The sequence below is a fragment of the Trachemys scripta genome, chromosome 23, assembly GCF_013100865.1.
Source record: "Trachemys scripta elegans isolate TJP31775 chromosome 23, CAS_Tse_1.0, whole genome shotgun sequence".
NCBI lineage: Eukaryota > Metazoa > Chordata > Testudines > Emydidae > Trachemys > Trachemys scripta.
Window position 1 is genome coordinate 63,359 of NC_048320.1, and position 14,507 is coordinate 77,865.

Below are 14,507 nucleotides of genomic sequence, written 5' to 3' on the forward strand. Positions count from 1 at the left end.
GGGGGGGAGGGGGGGGGGGCGGGGCGGGGGGGGGGGGGGAGGGGGGGGGGGGGGGGGGGGAGGGGAGTTAGTTGGATCCTGCCCCAGTTTGTACCACTTGCCTCTCACCCCTGATAGAAATTCTTCCTAGTTCTTCCCTTTTCTCTCTCAACATCTCACACGTGGCTATAAAATCCGGGGAGAATCCCCCCCTTTCCCCTCAAATGATCAGCTCTCCCCTCTCCCCCGATTTCCCCCTGGTCTCTCCATGAGTCTCAATGTCCATTTAAAATCTCTTCGAGGTGGGGGATTTTCCCACCCATTTTATTTGTTGCCTCTTTCTATGTCATCCTCAAATGTCAATTCTTGAACATGGATATACAATGTTTGCAAATGTTGCCCATTTCCCCTCTTCATTTATCAACTATTGATGTGAAATACACTTCGATTTTACCTCATGTCAACAACTGATAGAAAATCCCTTTGATTTTCCACTTTCCTCTCTCTAAATTGCAAAAATGGATCCCAAATCCCTCAGATTTCCACCTTTTCTCTTTCATTTCTGAACATTGATCTCAAATCTCCAGTTTTGCCTCTTTCTATGTCCTTATCAAATGTCAATTAGAAGTCTTTTTGGGTTTGGGGCCATTCCCCATGTTTCTAAATCCCAGCAACTTCTCCTTCCTGGGAGGGAATCTGTTGCCCTGAGTCATTCTCCATCCTGGTGGTTGCAGAGGGTTCAATTTCCCAGTGATTATTTTTCCCTTCCTCAATTGTTCCCTCCTTTATCTCTGTTAAAATGTTTGCCAAAGAAAGAGACCTGCCACATATTTAATACACATCAAAGCCAGAGGCCTCCCCTTGTTTGAGGATCAGTAGCCCCCACCTGGTCACAGGAGAGTTGGCTGGATCCTTTTCTTTTCTCCAGCTGGCACGGGATGAGGAGGTTGCTCTGAGTGCGGCGTAGGTCCAGAAGTATCCCAAACCCCATGATAAATGGTCTTTGTGAGGGTGTCATAACTATAAAGGGAAGGGTAACAGCCCTCCTATGTACAATACTATAAAATCCCTCCTGGCCAGAGACTCCAAAATCCTTTTGCCTGTAAAGGGTTAAGAAGCTCAGGTAACCTGGCTGACACCTGACCCAAAGGACCAATAAGGGGACAAGATACTTTCAAATCTTGGTGGGGGGAAGGCTTTTGTTTGTGCTCTTTGTTTTGGGGGTTGTTCGCTCTTGGGACTGAGAGGAGCCAGACATCAATCCAGGTTCTCCAAATCTTTCTGAACAAGTCTCTCATATTTCCAACTTGTAAGTAAACAGCCAGGCAAGGCATGTTAGTTTTTATCTTTGTTTTCTCAACTTGTAAATGTACCTTTTTGCTAGAGTGTTTATCTCTGTTTGCTGTAACTTTGAACCTAAGGCTAGAGGGGATTCCTCTGGGCTCTTTACGTTTGATTACTCTGTAAAGTTAGTTTCCATCCTGATTTTACAGAGATGATTTTTACCTTTTTCTTTAATTAAAAGCCTTCTTTTTAAGAACCTGATTGATTTTTCCTTGTTTTAAAATCCAAGGGGTTTGGATCTGTATTCACCAGGGAATTGGTGAAGAGTCTCTCAAGGCTATCCAGGGAAGGGAATTCGCACCAATTAGCTTAGAAGTTTTCATGCAGGCCCCCACATTTGTACCCTAAAGTTCAGAGTGGGGAAGCAGCCTTGACAGAGGGGTTGCTTCCCACAGTGCTAAGATGTAACCACCTCTGGGGTGGGTCCATGGCGGGCATTATTTGCCAGTGATAAGGCATGGAAATTTCTTACCTATTTTCGCTCTCCAGGCCTTCCATTCTCCTGTTCAAGAGGCATCCCCTAGGGCTCCCTCTGCCTGTGTGACTGGCCAACAGGGGGTGGTGGTAACTCTCTATCCACTTCTCAGACACTGTGAGGTAACACTGTTGCTCTGGGGGCAAGGGGTGTCTGTGGGGAGATTTCAGCTGGAGCTGAAGGGGGCATTGTGGTAGGGGGAGGTGATCGGGTGACTGGGCAGGGGGTACCCTAATCTGGTTGGTGGGTTCTGGAGGTTTGGGGTTTTGGGGGGGTCGTTCTGATGTGCCCAGCCCTGAGGCTATGGGTCCTGGAGGTGGGTATTGCTGGGGACCTGTTGGCCGCAGAACAGCGAGGGTGGGTGTCTCTTGGGGAGTTGGGGCAGGGGGTTAGAGGGAGCCTGGTGTTGTGCCAGGGGCTCTGTCTGGGTTTCCCCCGCTGGGTCCTGGGATCGTTGCCATGCCCAGTGCACAGAGCTGGCAAGGGCGGGGGGGCACGGAGCTCTGGCACTAGGTCAGGGAATGTCAGGCAAGCAGAGTGAGGGTTCCCACTGTAAAGCATCAGGGGGTCCCGCTGGGTGGAGGAGGGGGTCTCAGACAAACGGCATAGCAGATCCTGCTGGAGGGCAGGGGGGAGGGGTCCTAAGCAAGCAGTGAGGGACTGAGTTCCCAGTGGGGGGTTCCCTTGGGGAGAGGGGGGGTCTCCTGGGAGCTCTTGGTGGGGGGAACCCTTTGGGATTCCCAACCTGGCAGTCATGGTCTGGTGGGGGTTCTCTAGCCAGTGGGGCTTTGAGGAGTATTTGGGGTCCCTGGCCAGGGACTCTGGGGGCTGCATCCCTGGGAATATCTGGTGGGACCCTGGCTGGGGGATGTCTGGGGCCCCTGGCTGTGGGCTCTGGGAATTGCTACTAACCATAATCCTTCTCTTTGATCAACTTGTGCCAGAGTCCTGGCTCCCAGGCACTGTCCGGCATTCCCCAGTCACATGCCCTGTCACTTTGATAACTTTCTATCCACTTATCGAACACTGCGAGTGTGAAATCACAGATTTTTGCTTTTCTCCTCTTTTGAAAACTGCAGGAACTTTCGGTCCCGTTTGGAAAACTTGTGCCTCCAGTCCTTGTTCTTGATCTTGGGGGTGAGGGAGGTGGGAAGGGGGTTAGCACTGCCACACAATAGTCTCTTCCACAGCCATGGGGGAGCAAACTACCCAGGAATGGGACTTTCCTACCAGACAGGCAGGGAGAGAGGACAGGGAAAAAGAGAGAGAAGGAGACCGAGAGATTGAAAGGGGCCGTGGGAGAGAAGAGTTTTGAGAGAGATTTCCAGATCTCTTATCTGCCCAGAAAGATGTATTACTGCACCCTGGATAGAGTCACTTTCCTGTAGAAAAGATGAGAAGCAAACAGAGGAAAATCCAGTTCCTGACTCCATATCCCTCCTGCTGGGGTGTGGCTGCCGTGGGGTCAGTGTCTGAGGGAATCCCCCACAGTGAATTTCTGTGGGGTTCTGCTTTTTTCTAGCATTGTGTTCAGAGACTTTATTATGGGATGGGGGGAGGGAGAAGGGAAGTTAAAAATGTCTCTGTGGGCTTAGCCTGGCAGGAGAGGCCAGGTCTACACTGTATAAAGAGATCAAGCCTTCCTCAGCATGGCAGGCTCTAGGGTGTCTGTCTGCAGGGAAAGGGCCTGGGGGAAGTGTGATGTGAAATTAATTAAAGCCTGTTCTGAAACCTCCACAACTTCCCTTCTCATCCTACCAGGCTGCAGAATAATGTCCATGTTTTGCTCCAGTTCATCCCGTCCTCTCGTTGGACAGGGCAGAGAAATGGCTGCAGAGGAGCCAGGTCAGGTAGGTATTATCAGGGAGTTGTTTAATAAGTGGCCTAGATTCTAGGAACAGACCCATGAGGTTCGATGGTGGAAATACTCTAATTTATTGAACAGAAAATAACCCAGCTACATGGGGCTAGGAAAATTGACCAGACTCGTCGTGCTGAAGCGTGATTTGACTAACCAGTGGCTGCTGTGAGATATGAAAGGGGCACCCACCAGTCAGGCTTAGGGGAGATTCCCCTCCCTTCATATCCAGCTCTTCAGAATGGGGAGGGTGTTGGGCTTCCTACCAGGGAGCTCTCCCTGGACCCTGCTAGGGGCTCCATCTCCTGTATCAGTCTGTGGCTAGTAGGTGTGTGATGGATCTGCCGGGAAAGCGTTTGTCCCCTCACTCTGGTGTTTCCTGGATGCTCTGAGCAGGGTGGGGGTGGGACTTTGTTGACTGCGATCCACCCAGAGCTTCCATTTGATGGGCTCCTCTTCCCCACGAATACTGGGGCTGTGAGTGGAGCAGCAGGTATTGAGTGTTGGACTTTTACTATTTCAGGGGCCGGTGACCTTTGAGGAGGTGGTTGTGTATTTCACCAGGGAAGAATGGGCTCTGCTGGACCCCACTCAGAGAGCCCTCTACTGGGATGTCATGCAGGAGAACTATGAGATTGTGACCTCGCTGGGTAAGGGTTACTGTCCCCTTGGTTCTTGGAAGGGGAAATGAAGAGTTAAGGTTCACACCAGCCCCACAATGCCACCTCTACTCTGTCCTGTTTCAGCATCACCCCAATATGCCAGTGACATACCCACTGCCGGAGACCTTCCCCTGCTGCAGAACACTTTGGGAACAGAGCACAGGAGTAATATCGCACAGTGTCAAATATCTGGTTTGCTCAAGTAAAACTGAGGGTTAGGTGCATCACAATCAACAGAAGGTTCCTACCCCTGACCTCTCAAACCCTGAGCCTTCTCCACCCAAACCTGAATGTGCTTGGGGGTGTAACGAGCAGGCTGTTGGAGTCAGAGCTGGTGGACCAGGGTTACTTATCACACAGACACTACATGTGTCATTGAATGCTGGCTGGGAGTATTCAGAGAAGGAAGCTCAGTGGCGGATGTAGCGTTAGTGGGGCCCTGTGCTCAGCTTCATTTTGGGGGTTCCTCCTTGGGACCCAGGCAAGAAAAATAACATTCTCTCATCTCCCTCCACCCCCATTTTTCATTTTTTTTCTTCATCGTCCTATAAGTAATGGGAAGTAAATGAAAATAAAGTGAGGTACCTTGCTTGTTTTTTGTAGTCTAACCGATTTTTCCACAGACCACTTGATAATTGCTGAGGGTCTTGATGAAGCACTTAATGATCTTTCCAAATATTGTTTGTGAAGCGCTTTGGATAAGAGCCCTTTATAAAAATATGTAAAAAACGTTGGGGTGCAGGGTCTGGCCAGGAGTTAGGGTGTGGGAGGGGGCTCAGGGCTAGTGCAGGGGGTTGGGGTGTGGAGTGCTTACCTGGGGCAGCTCCTGTTTCATGCGAGCGATGCAGGTGGGGATGTGGGGGAGCAGGAGGCTGTGTGGGAGTGCAGGAGTCAGGGCTGGGGGGGTGTGGCGGGGAAGGGGTTATGGGCGGTTGCAAGAATCAGGGAGGGCAGGGAACTGGGGTGTGTGAGAGGGGTTAAGGAGTCATGGCTGGGGGTATGTGAGGGGGTGCAGGAGTCAGGGCTGGGGGTGTGGGCTGGGGTCGTTGGGGTGCTCCCAGCCCCCTACCCTGAGTGGCTCACAGCAGGGGCTGGGGTTGGGTGGGGTATGTGATAGGGGAGTGCTTTGTAAAGCAGTCAGCAAGCGACCAGGGAGTTTTGCGGCCAAGGCTCCTAACAGGGAATTTCGTTAGGGAGTTTGAAGGGGAGTGGGAAGGGGGCGAGGTACTCTTGCCATTCTTTAAAACATTTAAACTATAATACAAACTTCTTGATTTAAACAAAAACCCTATTGTTAATCTAGGTAGCTGTAAGAGAGAATGCAGGCAGAAGCCCAGCAGCAGAGTGGGGGCTATCCTGTTTATTGCACTCAATGAAGCATGTCTGATTACCTGCCCTGTGGGTGCGTGGCGTATGTGTGCATTCGATGCAAGGAGCTCCTGGCCCTCAGACTGGGTGGAGGCTTTGGAGGCCAGGGTGGCGGAACTGCAGGAGTTAAGGGAGGCAGAGAGGTGTGTTGATGAGGCTTTCTGGGACACTGTAGAATTGTCCCACTTCTGGTCAGACAACCCCTGTGCTGTTGAGGAGGATGAAAGGCCCAGGGAAGCAGAGCAGTCAACGGGAGCAGAGGGAAACCTTCCCATATTTGGGACCCTCCTTCCAGATGGTGTTGTGGTAATCTCTTGCACCGAGGTTACCTCGCTGGGGGAGGGAACTCCAGTCATTAAGAAAAGGCAGCTGTTAGTAATGGGACATTCGATCATTAGAAACAAGGATAGCTGGGTTTGTGATGACCAGGAGAACCGTATGGTGACTTGTCTGCCTGGCGCAAAGGTTGCGGATTTCTCAAGGCATCTAGATTAATTTATGTGTAGTGCTGAGGAGGAGCCGGTGGTCGTGGTACATGTAGGCACCAATGACATAAGGAATGCTTCCAGTTCCACACGTAGGGCCAGGTAGGCAGGCAGCGCTTCAGAATCTCAATGCATGGATGAGACGATGGTGTAGAGAGGAGGGGTTTAGAATTATTAGGAACTGGGGGAACTTCTGGAATGGGGGGAGCCTATACAGGAAGGATGGGCTCCACCTAAACCAAAGTGGAACCAGACTGCTTTCACTTAGTATTAAAAAGGTTGCAGAGCAGTTTTTAAACTAAGAGATGGGGGAAAGCCGATGGCTGCAGAGGAGCACGTGGATCGGACAGAGACTTCTCTTAGAGGAGAGTCTAGTGATAGAGACTTTCTAGTTTTAGTCAGAAAGAGAGGCTGGAAAAGGATAAAGTAGGGGCCAGATCAGACGAGAAGCATTCACACATAAAAGAATCTGACACCTCAGAAAAGGGCAGACAAATAAACAGTGATAAGTTTTTTTAAAGTGCTTGTACACAAATGTTAGAATTCTGAATAATAAGATGGGTGAACTAGAGTGCCTCGTGTTAAAAGAGGATATTGACATAATAGGCATCACAGAAACCTGGTGGAGTGAGGACAATCAATGGGACACAATCATTCCAGGGTACAAAATATATCGGAAGGACAGAGCAGGTCATACTCGGGGGGTGGATGGCACTGTATGTTAAAGAAAATGTAGACTCTAATGAAGTAAAAATCTTAAATGAAACCGCATGTTCCATAGAATCTCAATGGATTAGTAATTCCATGCTCTAATAAGGATATAACAATAGGGATCTACTATTGACCACCTGTCAAAGGCAGTGATAGTGAGGATGAAATGTTAAGGGAGATGAGAGAGGTTATTAAAATAAAGAACTCAATAATAGTGGGAGATTTCAATTATCTCCATATTGACTGGGTACATGTCACCTCAGGACAAAATGCAGAGACAAAATTTCTCGATACTTTAAATGACTGCTTCTTGGAGCAGCTGGTACAAGAACCCACAAGGGGAGAAGCAACTCTCAATTTAGTCCTGAGTGGAGTGCAGGATCTAGTCCAAGAGGTAACTATAACAGGACCGCTTGGAAATAGTGACCATAATATAACAACATTTAACATTCCTGTGGTGGGAAGACCACCTCAACAACTCAACACTGTGGCATTTAATTTCAGAAAGGGGAACTATGCAAAAAGGAGGGTATTAGTTAAACAGAAATTAAAAGGTACAGTGACTAGAGTGAAATCCCTGCAAGCTGCATGGACACTTTTCAAAGACACAGTATTAGAGGCCCAACTTAAATGTATACCCCAAATTAAAAAACACAGCAAAAGAACTACAAAAGAGCCACTGTGGCTTAACAACCATGTAAAAGAAGCAGTGAGAGATAAAAAGGCATCTTTTAAAAAGTGGAAGTCAAATCCTAGTGAGGTATATAGAAGGGAGCATAAGCACTGCCAAATTAAGTGTAAAAATGTATTAAGAAAAGCCAAAAAGGAGTTTGAGGAACAGCTAGCCAAAAACTCAGAAGGTAATAACAAAACGTTTAAGTACATCAGAAGCAGGAAGCCTGCTAAACAATCAGTGGGGCCCCTGGACGATCAAGATACAAAAGGAGCCCTTAAAGACGATAAAGTAATTGCGGAGAAATTAAATGCATTCTTTGCTTCAGTCTTCACGGCTGAGGATGTTAGGGAGATTCCCAAACCTTTTGTGGGTGACAAATCTGAGGAAGTGCCACAGATTGAAGTGTCACTAGAGGAGGTTTTGGAACTAATTGATAAATTTAACGGTAACAAGTCACCAGAACCAGATGACATTCACCCAAGAGTTCTGAAAGAACTCAAATGTGAAATTGGGGAACTATTAGCTATGGTTTGTAACCTATCCTTTTAAATCAGCTTCTGTACCCAATGACTGGAAGATAGCTAATGTAATGCCAATATTTAAAAAGGGCTCTAGAGGCAATCCTGGCAATTAGACTGGTAAGTCTAACACCTGTACCAGGCAAATTAGTTGAAACAGTAGTAAAGACTAAAATTGTCAGGCACATAGAAGAACAAAAATTGTTGGGCAAAAGTCAACATGGTTTCTGGAAAGGGAAATCATGTCTTACTAATCTATTAGAATTCTTTGAAGGGGTCAACGAACATGTGGACAAGGGGGATCCAGAAAGCCTTTGACAAGGTCCCTCACCAAAGGCTCTTACATAAATTAAGTTATCATGGGATAAGAGGGAAGATCTTTTAATGGATTGAGCACTAGTTAAAAGACAGGGAACAAAGGGTAGGAATAAATGGTAAATGTTCAGAATGGAGAGGGGTAACTAGTGGGGTTCCCCAAGGGTCAGTCCTAGGACCAATCCTATTCAACTTATTCATAAATGATTGGGAGAAAGGGGTAAACAGTGAGGTGGCAAAGTTGGCAGATACTAAACTACTCGAGATAGTTAAAACCAAAGCAGACTATGAAGAACTTCAAAAAGATCTCACAAAACTAAGTGAATAGGCAACAAAATGGCAAACGAAATTTAATGTGGATAAATGTAAAGTAATGCACATGGGGAAAAAATAATCCTGACTATATGTACAATATGATGGGGGCAAATTTAGCTACAACTAATCAGGAAAAAGATCTTGGAGTCAGTGTGGATAGTTCTCTGAAGACATCCACGCAGTGTATCGCAGAAGTCAAAAAAGCAAACAGGATGTTAGGAATTATTTTAAAAGGGATAGACAATAATACAGAGAATATCTTATTGCCCTTCTATAAATCAATGGAAACAATTAATTTAGACCCGATCATTTTATATGTATTTTTGGGATTATTTTTTTCAATGGGCTGCAATATGTGCTATCCTGACATTTACTACTGCTGAGATCCTGCATTCAGTAATATCCCTGTCCTTCCTGTTCCCTTTCTCCACTGAACCCCACCAGCCCCTGCTTACTGTTTCCAGCTTCCCCAGGACTCTCTCTTTGTCTCCGGACCTCTCTATCAGCAAGAAGCAGTGCCAGGGAGACTTGCCCTCTCTCTGGAGACTTTGATTTCTGGGACATGGATTTAGTTTCCCGGTGTTTTAGGAGCCTCTTTGAAATTGAGTGTCTGTGACGTTAACCACAGTGCAATCTGGACTGTTGAACAACTGTATCCCCTCAGTTCCCCAGACTGGGTGCCTTTTACACTGCTTTACCGTGAGAACGGCCACCCCTGGGCAGGTAACACACAGTCTCCAGCGTGTAACTCGTTCTCAGCCACACAGTATTGAGTGCTGCTTGTCGGAGAATAACAGAGTTCTTACTTTTTGTTTGGGTACAGCAAGTCAGATACTTTATTTTCTCTCACAATTGCGCAGAGGGAGAGAGCTAAGCAGGTCTCTCTAAAGGTTTGCTGTAATTGTTTACCTGTATACCTTTAATTACAGACAATAATAAGCAACAGCTGCATTTTGTTTATACATAGGCCATCTTGATATCTTATTTTTCTCACTTGTTTTGACTCTAGCCTACATACAATATTTTCTACACATTATCTACACAAGGTCGTAACAACTTCTCACAGTTCTTTCCCACTCACTTCTACAAATCTCGCGTTATGAGGGTTACAGTTAGCCTGACTCTTGCTAACGAATTGTCATGCATTGCAGTTCCTTCCTGTCAGTTCTTTCTCTGCTTCCACAACCCACCCCCCTTTTGTACTACCAGTACAACAAACATTTTCAAATCTCTATTTGCATTAAATCTTGGAATTCAGATTCTACATCAGATGCTTCAATCTGAGGGGTTTTGATTGGATGTAATGACAATGCATGATTAGCATAAACATGAAAGGTATTACTATTATTATGTCCTTTACAACAACAATAACATAATCCTAAGCTAACTAATAGCAACACAAGCAATAACATGATGGGGTTGTTGTACAGTCTTAGTTATAAAACACAGTACATCATACTTAGTACATAAAGTGGATACTCTATAAGCAGTATGAAAGGCATACTTTTCAACTTGATATATATTTTGAAGCATGTGAATTTGCCCTTGTACTTCAGAGATTTTCTGAACCTCTGGTAACAGTGAAAACAAATTCTGAAATCTATCAGGTACTAAACTAGTCCAATTAAAGGGTATCTGGAACATAAAGGCTAGTTGCAAAACTCTATCTGCAGGTCAGTAGATAATATGATTGCCTGCAGTGGTAGTGAAATTAAAATGCATGTCTTGCAACGTGCTGGCATTAACATACTTTTTCAAGCTAATGATAGCTGTGTGTAAGTGTCCTGTCAGGGTAGTTCCTTGTCCCCTACCCTCCCAGCAAACGTAGTCATAAACAGTGACAACTTCTCCTGGCTTCAGTTTACGTATACACTGAAGCTGTGGGGGTTCTAACGGCCAAAATGTCCATTGACTTCCCAACCCCATCCAAATGTCAGGTGTAATCCCAGGAGCACTGACTAAAAATCGATTGGGCATACCAGGTGGTCTAATTTCCCAGATGTCTCTGTGAATTACCCAATCCCACATGCATCCTCCCCATGGACCCGGCAGGATTCGGTATGTGGGAGCCCACACCCCCTGAACCGGTCCATATGCTTGGAAGAAGCACTGAGAATGTCCACACTTCCACCCAGAAAGTCTCCAAGTATGTCTCCATGGCCACAGATCAGATGGTACTCCTGATATGTCTGTAAGGGCAGTGGGCCAAGCCTGATGCTCTAGATCATTCCGAATGGCCATTAGCTGGTCATTCAGGAAATCCTGAATTTCTGAACATGCTAGATCCCACTGCAATGCCTTCCCAGCCTCAGTGATATTCAATACCATCTCTGTCAGCAACTTCTGGTCATAGAACTAAGGGTGGAAATAAGATGTAACCCACCAACTCCAGCCTGTACCTGGGTTAGTTGTGCTCCAGAAACAAGGCCAAAGGCCTTCTCTAGTTGGCCCAATTTCTCATCATGTTCTTGGTTCTTAAAAATATTCCACACTGCTGCTGCACAATTGGCCCCATCCCACAGGGATCCGGTCAAGTCTCTCTTCTTTCTAGAAGAAATAACCCAAGCCCTCTGTTGTGCTAATCTAATGGCAGCCCCCTGTGAACAATTTGGATATGTAGAGGTAATCTGGAAACTGGATAAGGCTAATGAAAATTTAACAGTCCCTAATGTAGTGTTAATCACAGTCCACCAATATCCTAAATCATCTCTCTTTGGTGTAGTACTATACCACATCTGTTGGTTGAACACCTTTATGTACTTCCGGGAGACATTAATATTAATGGCATAAGAGGGGGTGTATTGCAATAAGGTACAAGTCACATTATTAGTCACTGGAATCATTTCTATGCAGGTAAAATTTCCAGTGGCAGAACAAACCCTTTGGGTATTTGTTTGATTATTCACTAATTGGGTGACCAAATAACTGTAAGGGCCTCTCTCATTTAACACAGTACAAATTCCAGGACCAGCCATCATATCTACTTCACTATAGAACCCATCAATTACAATTATTAATTCTTGGGGTTTGCTGGTAGTGATATCATGTATTTCTATTTCCACTGATCCATTTGTTTTCCGTTCAATTGTTCGCTCATATACATTATCCTGAACTTTAAAGAATAATTTCTCTGAACAAAATTTCAGTAAATCACTAAGATGTGAAAGCCTTGGCCCATGGGTTTCATTGGACTATACAGTACTGTTTGTATCTGGGTAAGTTACAGTGGTGGTGGCAGGGGTCAAGGGACTAGTGGGCATAGTCTTAGTGGTGGCAAGGCGTTTTTGATATTCATCATCTGAAAGCCAATTAGGGAGGGCGGTGCATCCTGAAGGTACCTGTCCATAAGCACAGAGCCCTGACCCTGGAAGAAATCCAAACCACCACTCGACCCCGCATTCCCAGGAACGATCCCCACAGTTCCCTCCTTGCCAATAAACAATGCTCCGTCTCTTCCACCAGGGCCAGTTCTTAATGTCTCTTGTAGTCAGGAATCCCTGGACTTTGGTGGTTTTAGCAGAGCGAGTGTTTCTTCTCCAAAAGCAGTTGTGATTCAACATAGTACAGGGGAGAGGTTACTAGCACTTCACCCTGTACTGCTGTGATTCCTTTAAAAAAATTCAAAGGCATTGTAGATCTGTCAGTGGACAAGGGAGACATTACTAGCACTTCACCTTGTCCTCCTTCCCTGCTGTCCAGAAGGCACAGCAGAGCTAGCAGGAGAAATAGGCTGATCATCAGCTGGAGAATCCTCTCCAGGTGGAGGGGTCTTTTTGCAGTGCAAAGCATGGGTCCAGGTGGGCAGTCCTTGGCACTTCACAGCGGTGTTGGTGGTTAACAGGACTTGGAAAGGGCCCTTCCAGCGTGGAGCCAGGGCAGTCTTTCGCTGATGGACTTTTATGTAGACCCAGTCTCCTGGTTCCAGTGAGTAGCAGGGCTGCACAGGATCCTTGGGTAGTGCTTCTTTCACCTGTGTATAAAAAGACTTAACACATTTCATTAGTGCCTGGCAATACTTAAGCATTGTGTCATCCATTAAATGAATGTCCATCTGAGCTAGGGTCTGGGGGGGTGCAGTTGGTAGTCGCATCGGGCGCCCTGTCAAAATCTCATGAGGGCTGAGTCCAGACTTTCGATTGGGAGTGGCCCTCATACTCATTAGTGCCAGAGGAAGGGCATCTGGCCACTTTAAGTTTGTTTCAGCACAAACCTTGGCCAGTTTATTTTTCAGAATTCCCTTCTGGCGTTCCACTGTCCCGGCAGACTGCGGATGGTGGGGGCAGTGAAGGTTGTGTTGGATCTGCAAAGCTGCACATAACTCTTTTACAATCTGTCCAGTAAAATGAGTTCCACGGTCACTGTTGATACTCACAGGGATGCCAAATCGTGGTACAAAATCTTTAAGCAGAAGTTTCACAACAGTCCTGGCATCTGCTTTCCTGCAGGGAAAAGCTTCAACCTAATTTGAAAATACATCCACTAAAACCAATACATATTCATAACCACAACAGTTAGACAGTTGAATAAAATCAATCTGAATATTTACAAAAGGTCCCCAAGGGGGAGGGTGAGCTGCCTGCCTAACTTTAACAGCTTTACCAATGTTATGCTGCTGACAAATCACACAGTGTTGACAGTAGTGATGTGCAATGACTGGGAAACCGAACGCACACCAATCTCGGTTAACTGCAGCAACCATCCCCCCTTTGCTCTCGTGAGCCATTCCGTGGTATACACGGGCAAGATAGGGCATTAGCATCTTCGGTGCAACCAGGGCGACCAGCTGGGGCACAGCAAAGATGGTCAGGGTGTAGAATACAGCCATTAGCACTCCAAAAACGTTTCTCAGCTGCTGGTGCTGCTTCCTGGATCTTGGCCAGATCCTCAAGGGAGGCTAGTGGAGGCTGCTCAATCAAAGCACAAGTATATTCAGCCTGAGGTGCAGAAAGGGCCGCGGCTTTGGCTGCAGAGTCTGCCAAACCATTTCCACAGGTACCTTCATCATGAGGGGTCTGGTGAGCTGTGCCTTTAACAACAGCTGTAGTTTTGGGCAATACAAGGGCATCCAGAAGAGCAGAGACATACAGACTATTCTTAATAGGAGAACCAGTGGATGTAAGGAAACCTCTATACTTCCAGAGCAAACCATAATCATGTCCCACTCCAAAAGCACAACGAGAGTCTGTATAAATAGTAACTGCTTGATCCTGAGCTAGAATGCAGGCTCGAGTTAAAGCCACAAGTTCGGCCACTTGAGCAGAAAACACAGAAGGAAGAAAAGCACTGTCAATAACAGCGTGGGCAGAGCACACAGCATAACCAGCAACCAATTTACCCTTAGAATCTCGCAAGCATGAACCATCCACAAAATAAATAAGAGCAGGATTTTGTAAAGGCACATCTAATGAATCATCTCTTGGACGGGAGAGAACCGATGTCACAGACACACAGTCATGTGGGTCTCCCTCCTCTGGCCCAGGCAACAAGGAGGCAGGATTTAAACGGGGCAACGAGCCAAAGTAATATGAGATGAAGACAACAAGACAAGCTCATATTTTGTAAGACGAGAAGTGGATAGATGCTGTGTTTTAGATTTTAACAAGAGAGGGAGGGAGAAGAATTATTCCAGCTTAGTACTAATGTGGATACGAGAACGAATGGATATAAACTGGCCGTGGGGAGGTTCAGGCTTGAAATTAGACGAAGGTTTCTGACCGTCAGAGGGGTGAAATATTGGAACGGCCTTCCGAGGGAAACGGTGGGGGCGACGGACCTGTCTGGTTTTAAGATTAAGTTAGATA

At 46.4% G+C, this 14,507-nt stretch overlaps 1 protein-coding gene across 1 annotated transcript in view; it reads left to right on the top strand.

Annotated features, from left to right (window-relative positions):
• The window catches only part of LOC117869349 (zinc finger protein 558-like), a 10,071-nt gene extending 514 nt beyond the window's left edge, over positions 1–9,557 (top strand). Inside the window, exons 2-4 of the mRNA XM_034756134.1 lie at positions 3,560–3,648; positions 4,180–4,306; positions 9,151–9,557. Coding sequence (XP_034612025.1) covers positions 3,571–3,648; positions 4,180–4,306; positions 9,151–9,278 — 333 coding nt within the window. The 5' untranslated portion in view covers positions 3,560–3,570 and the 3' untranslated portion in view covers positions 9,279–9,557. The remainder of the gene's footprint in view (positions 1–3,559; positions 3,649–4,179; positions 4,307–9,150) is intronic.
• Positions 9,558–14,507: the final 4,950 nt, after the last annotated feature.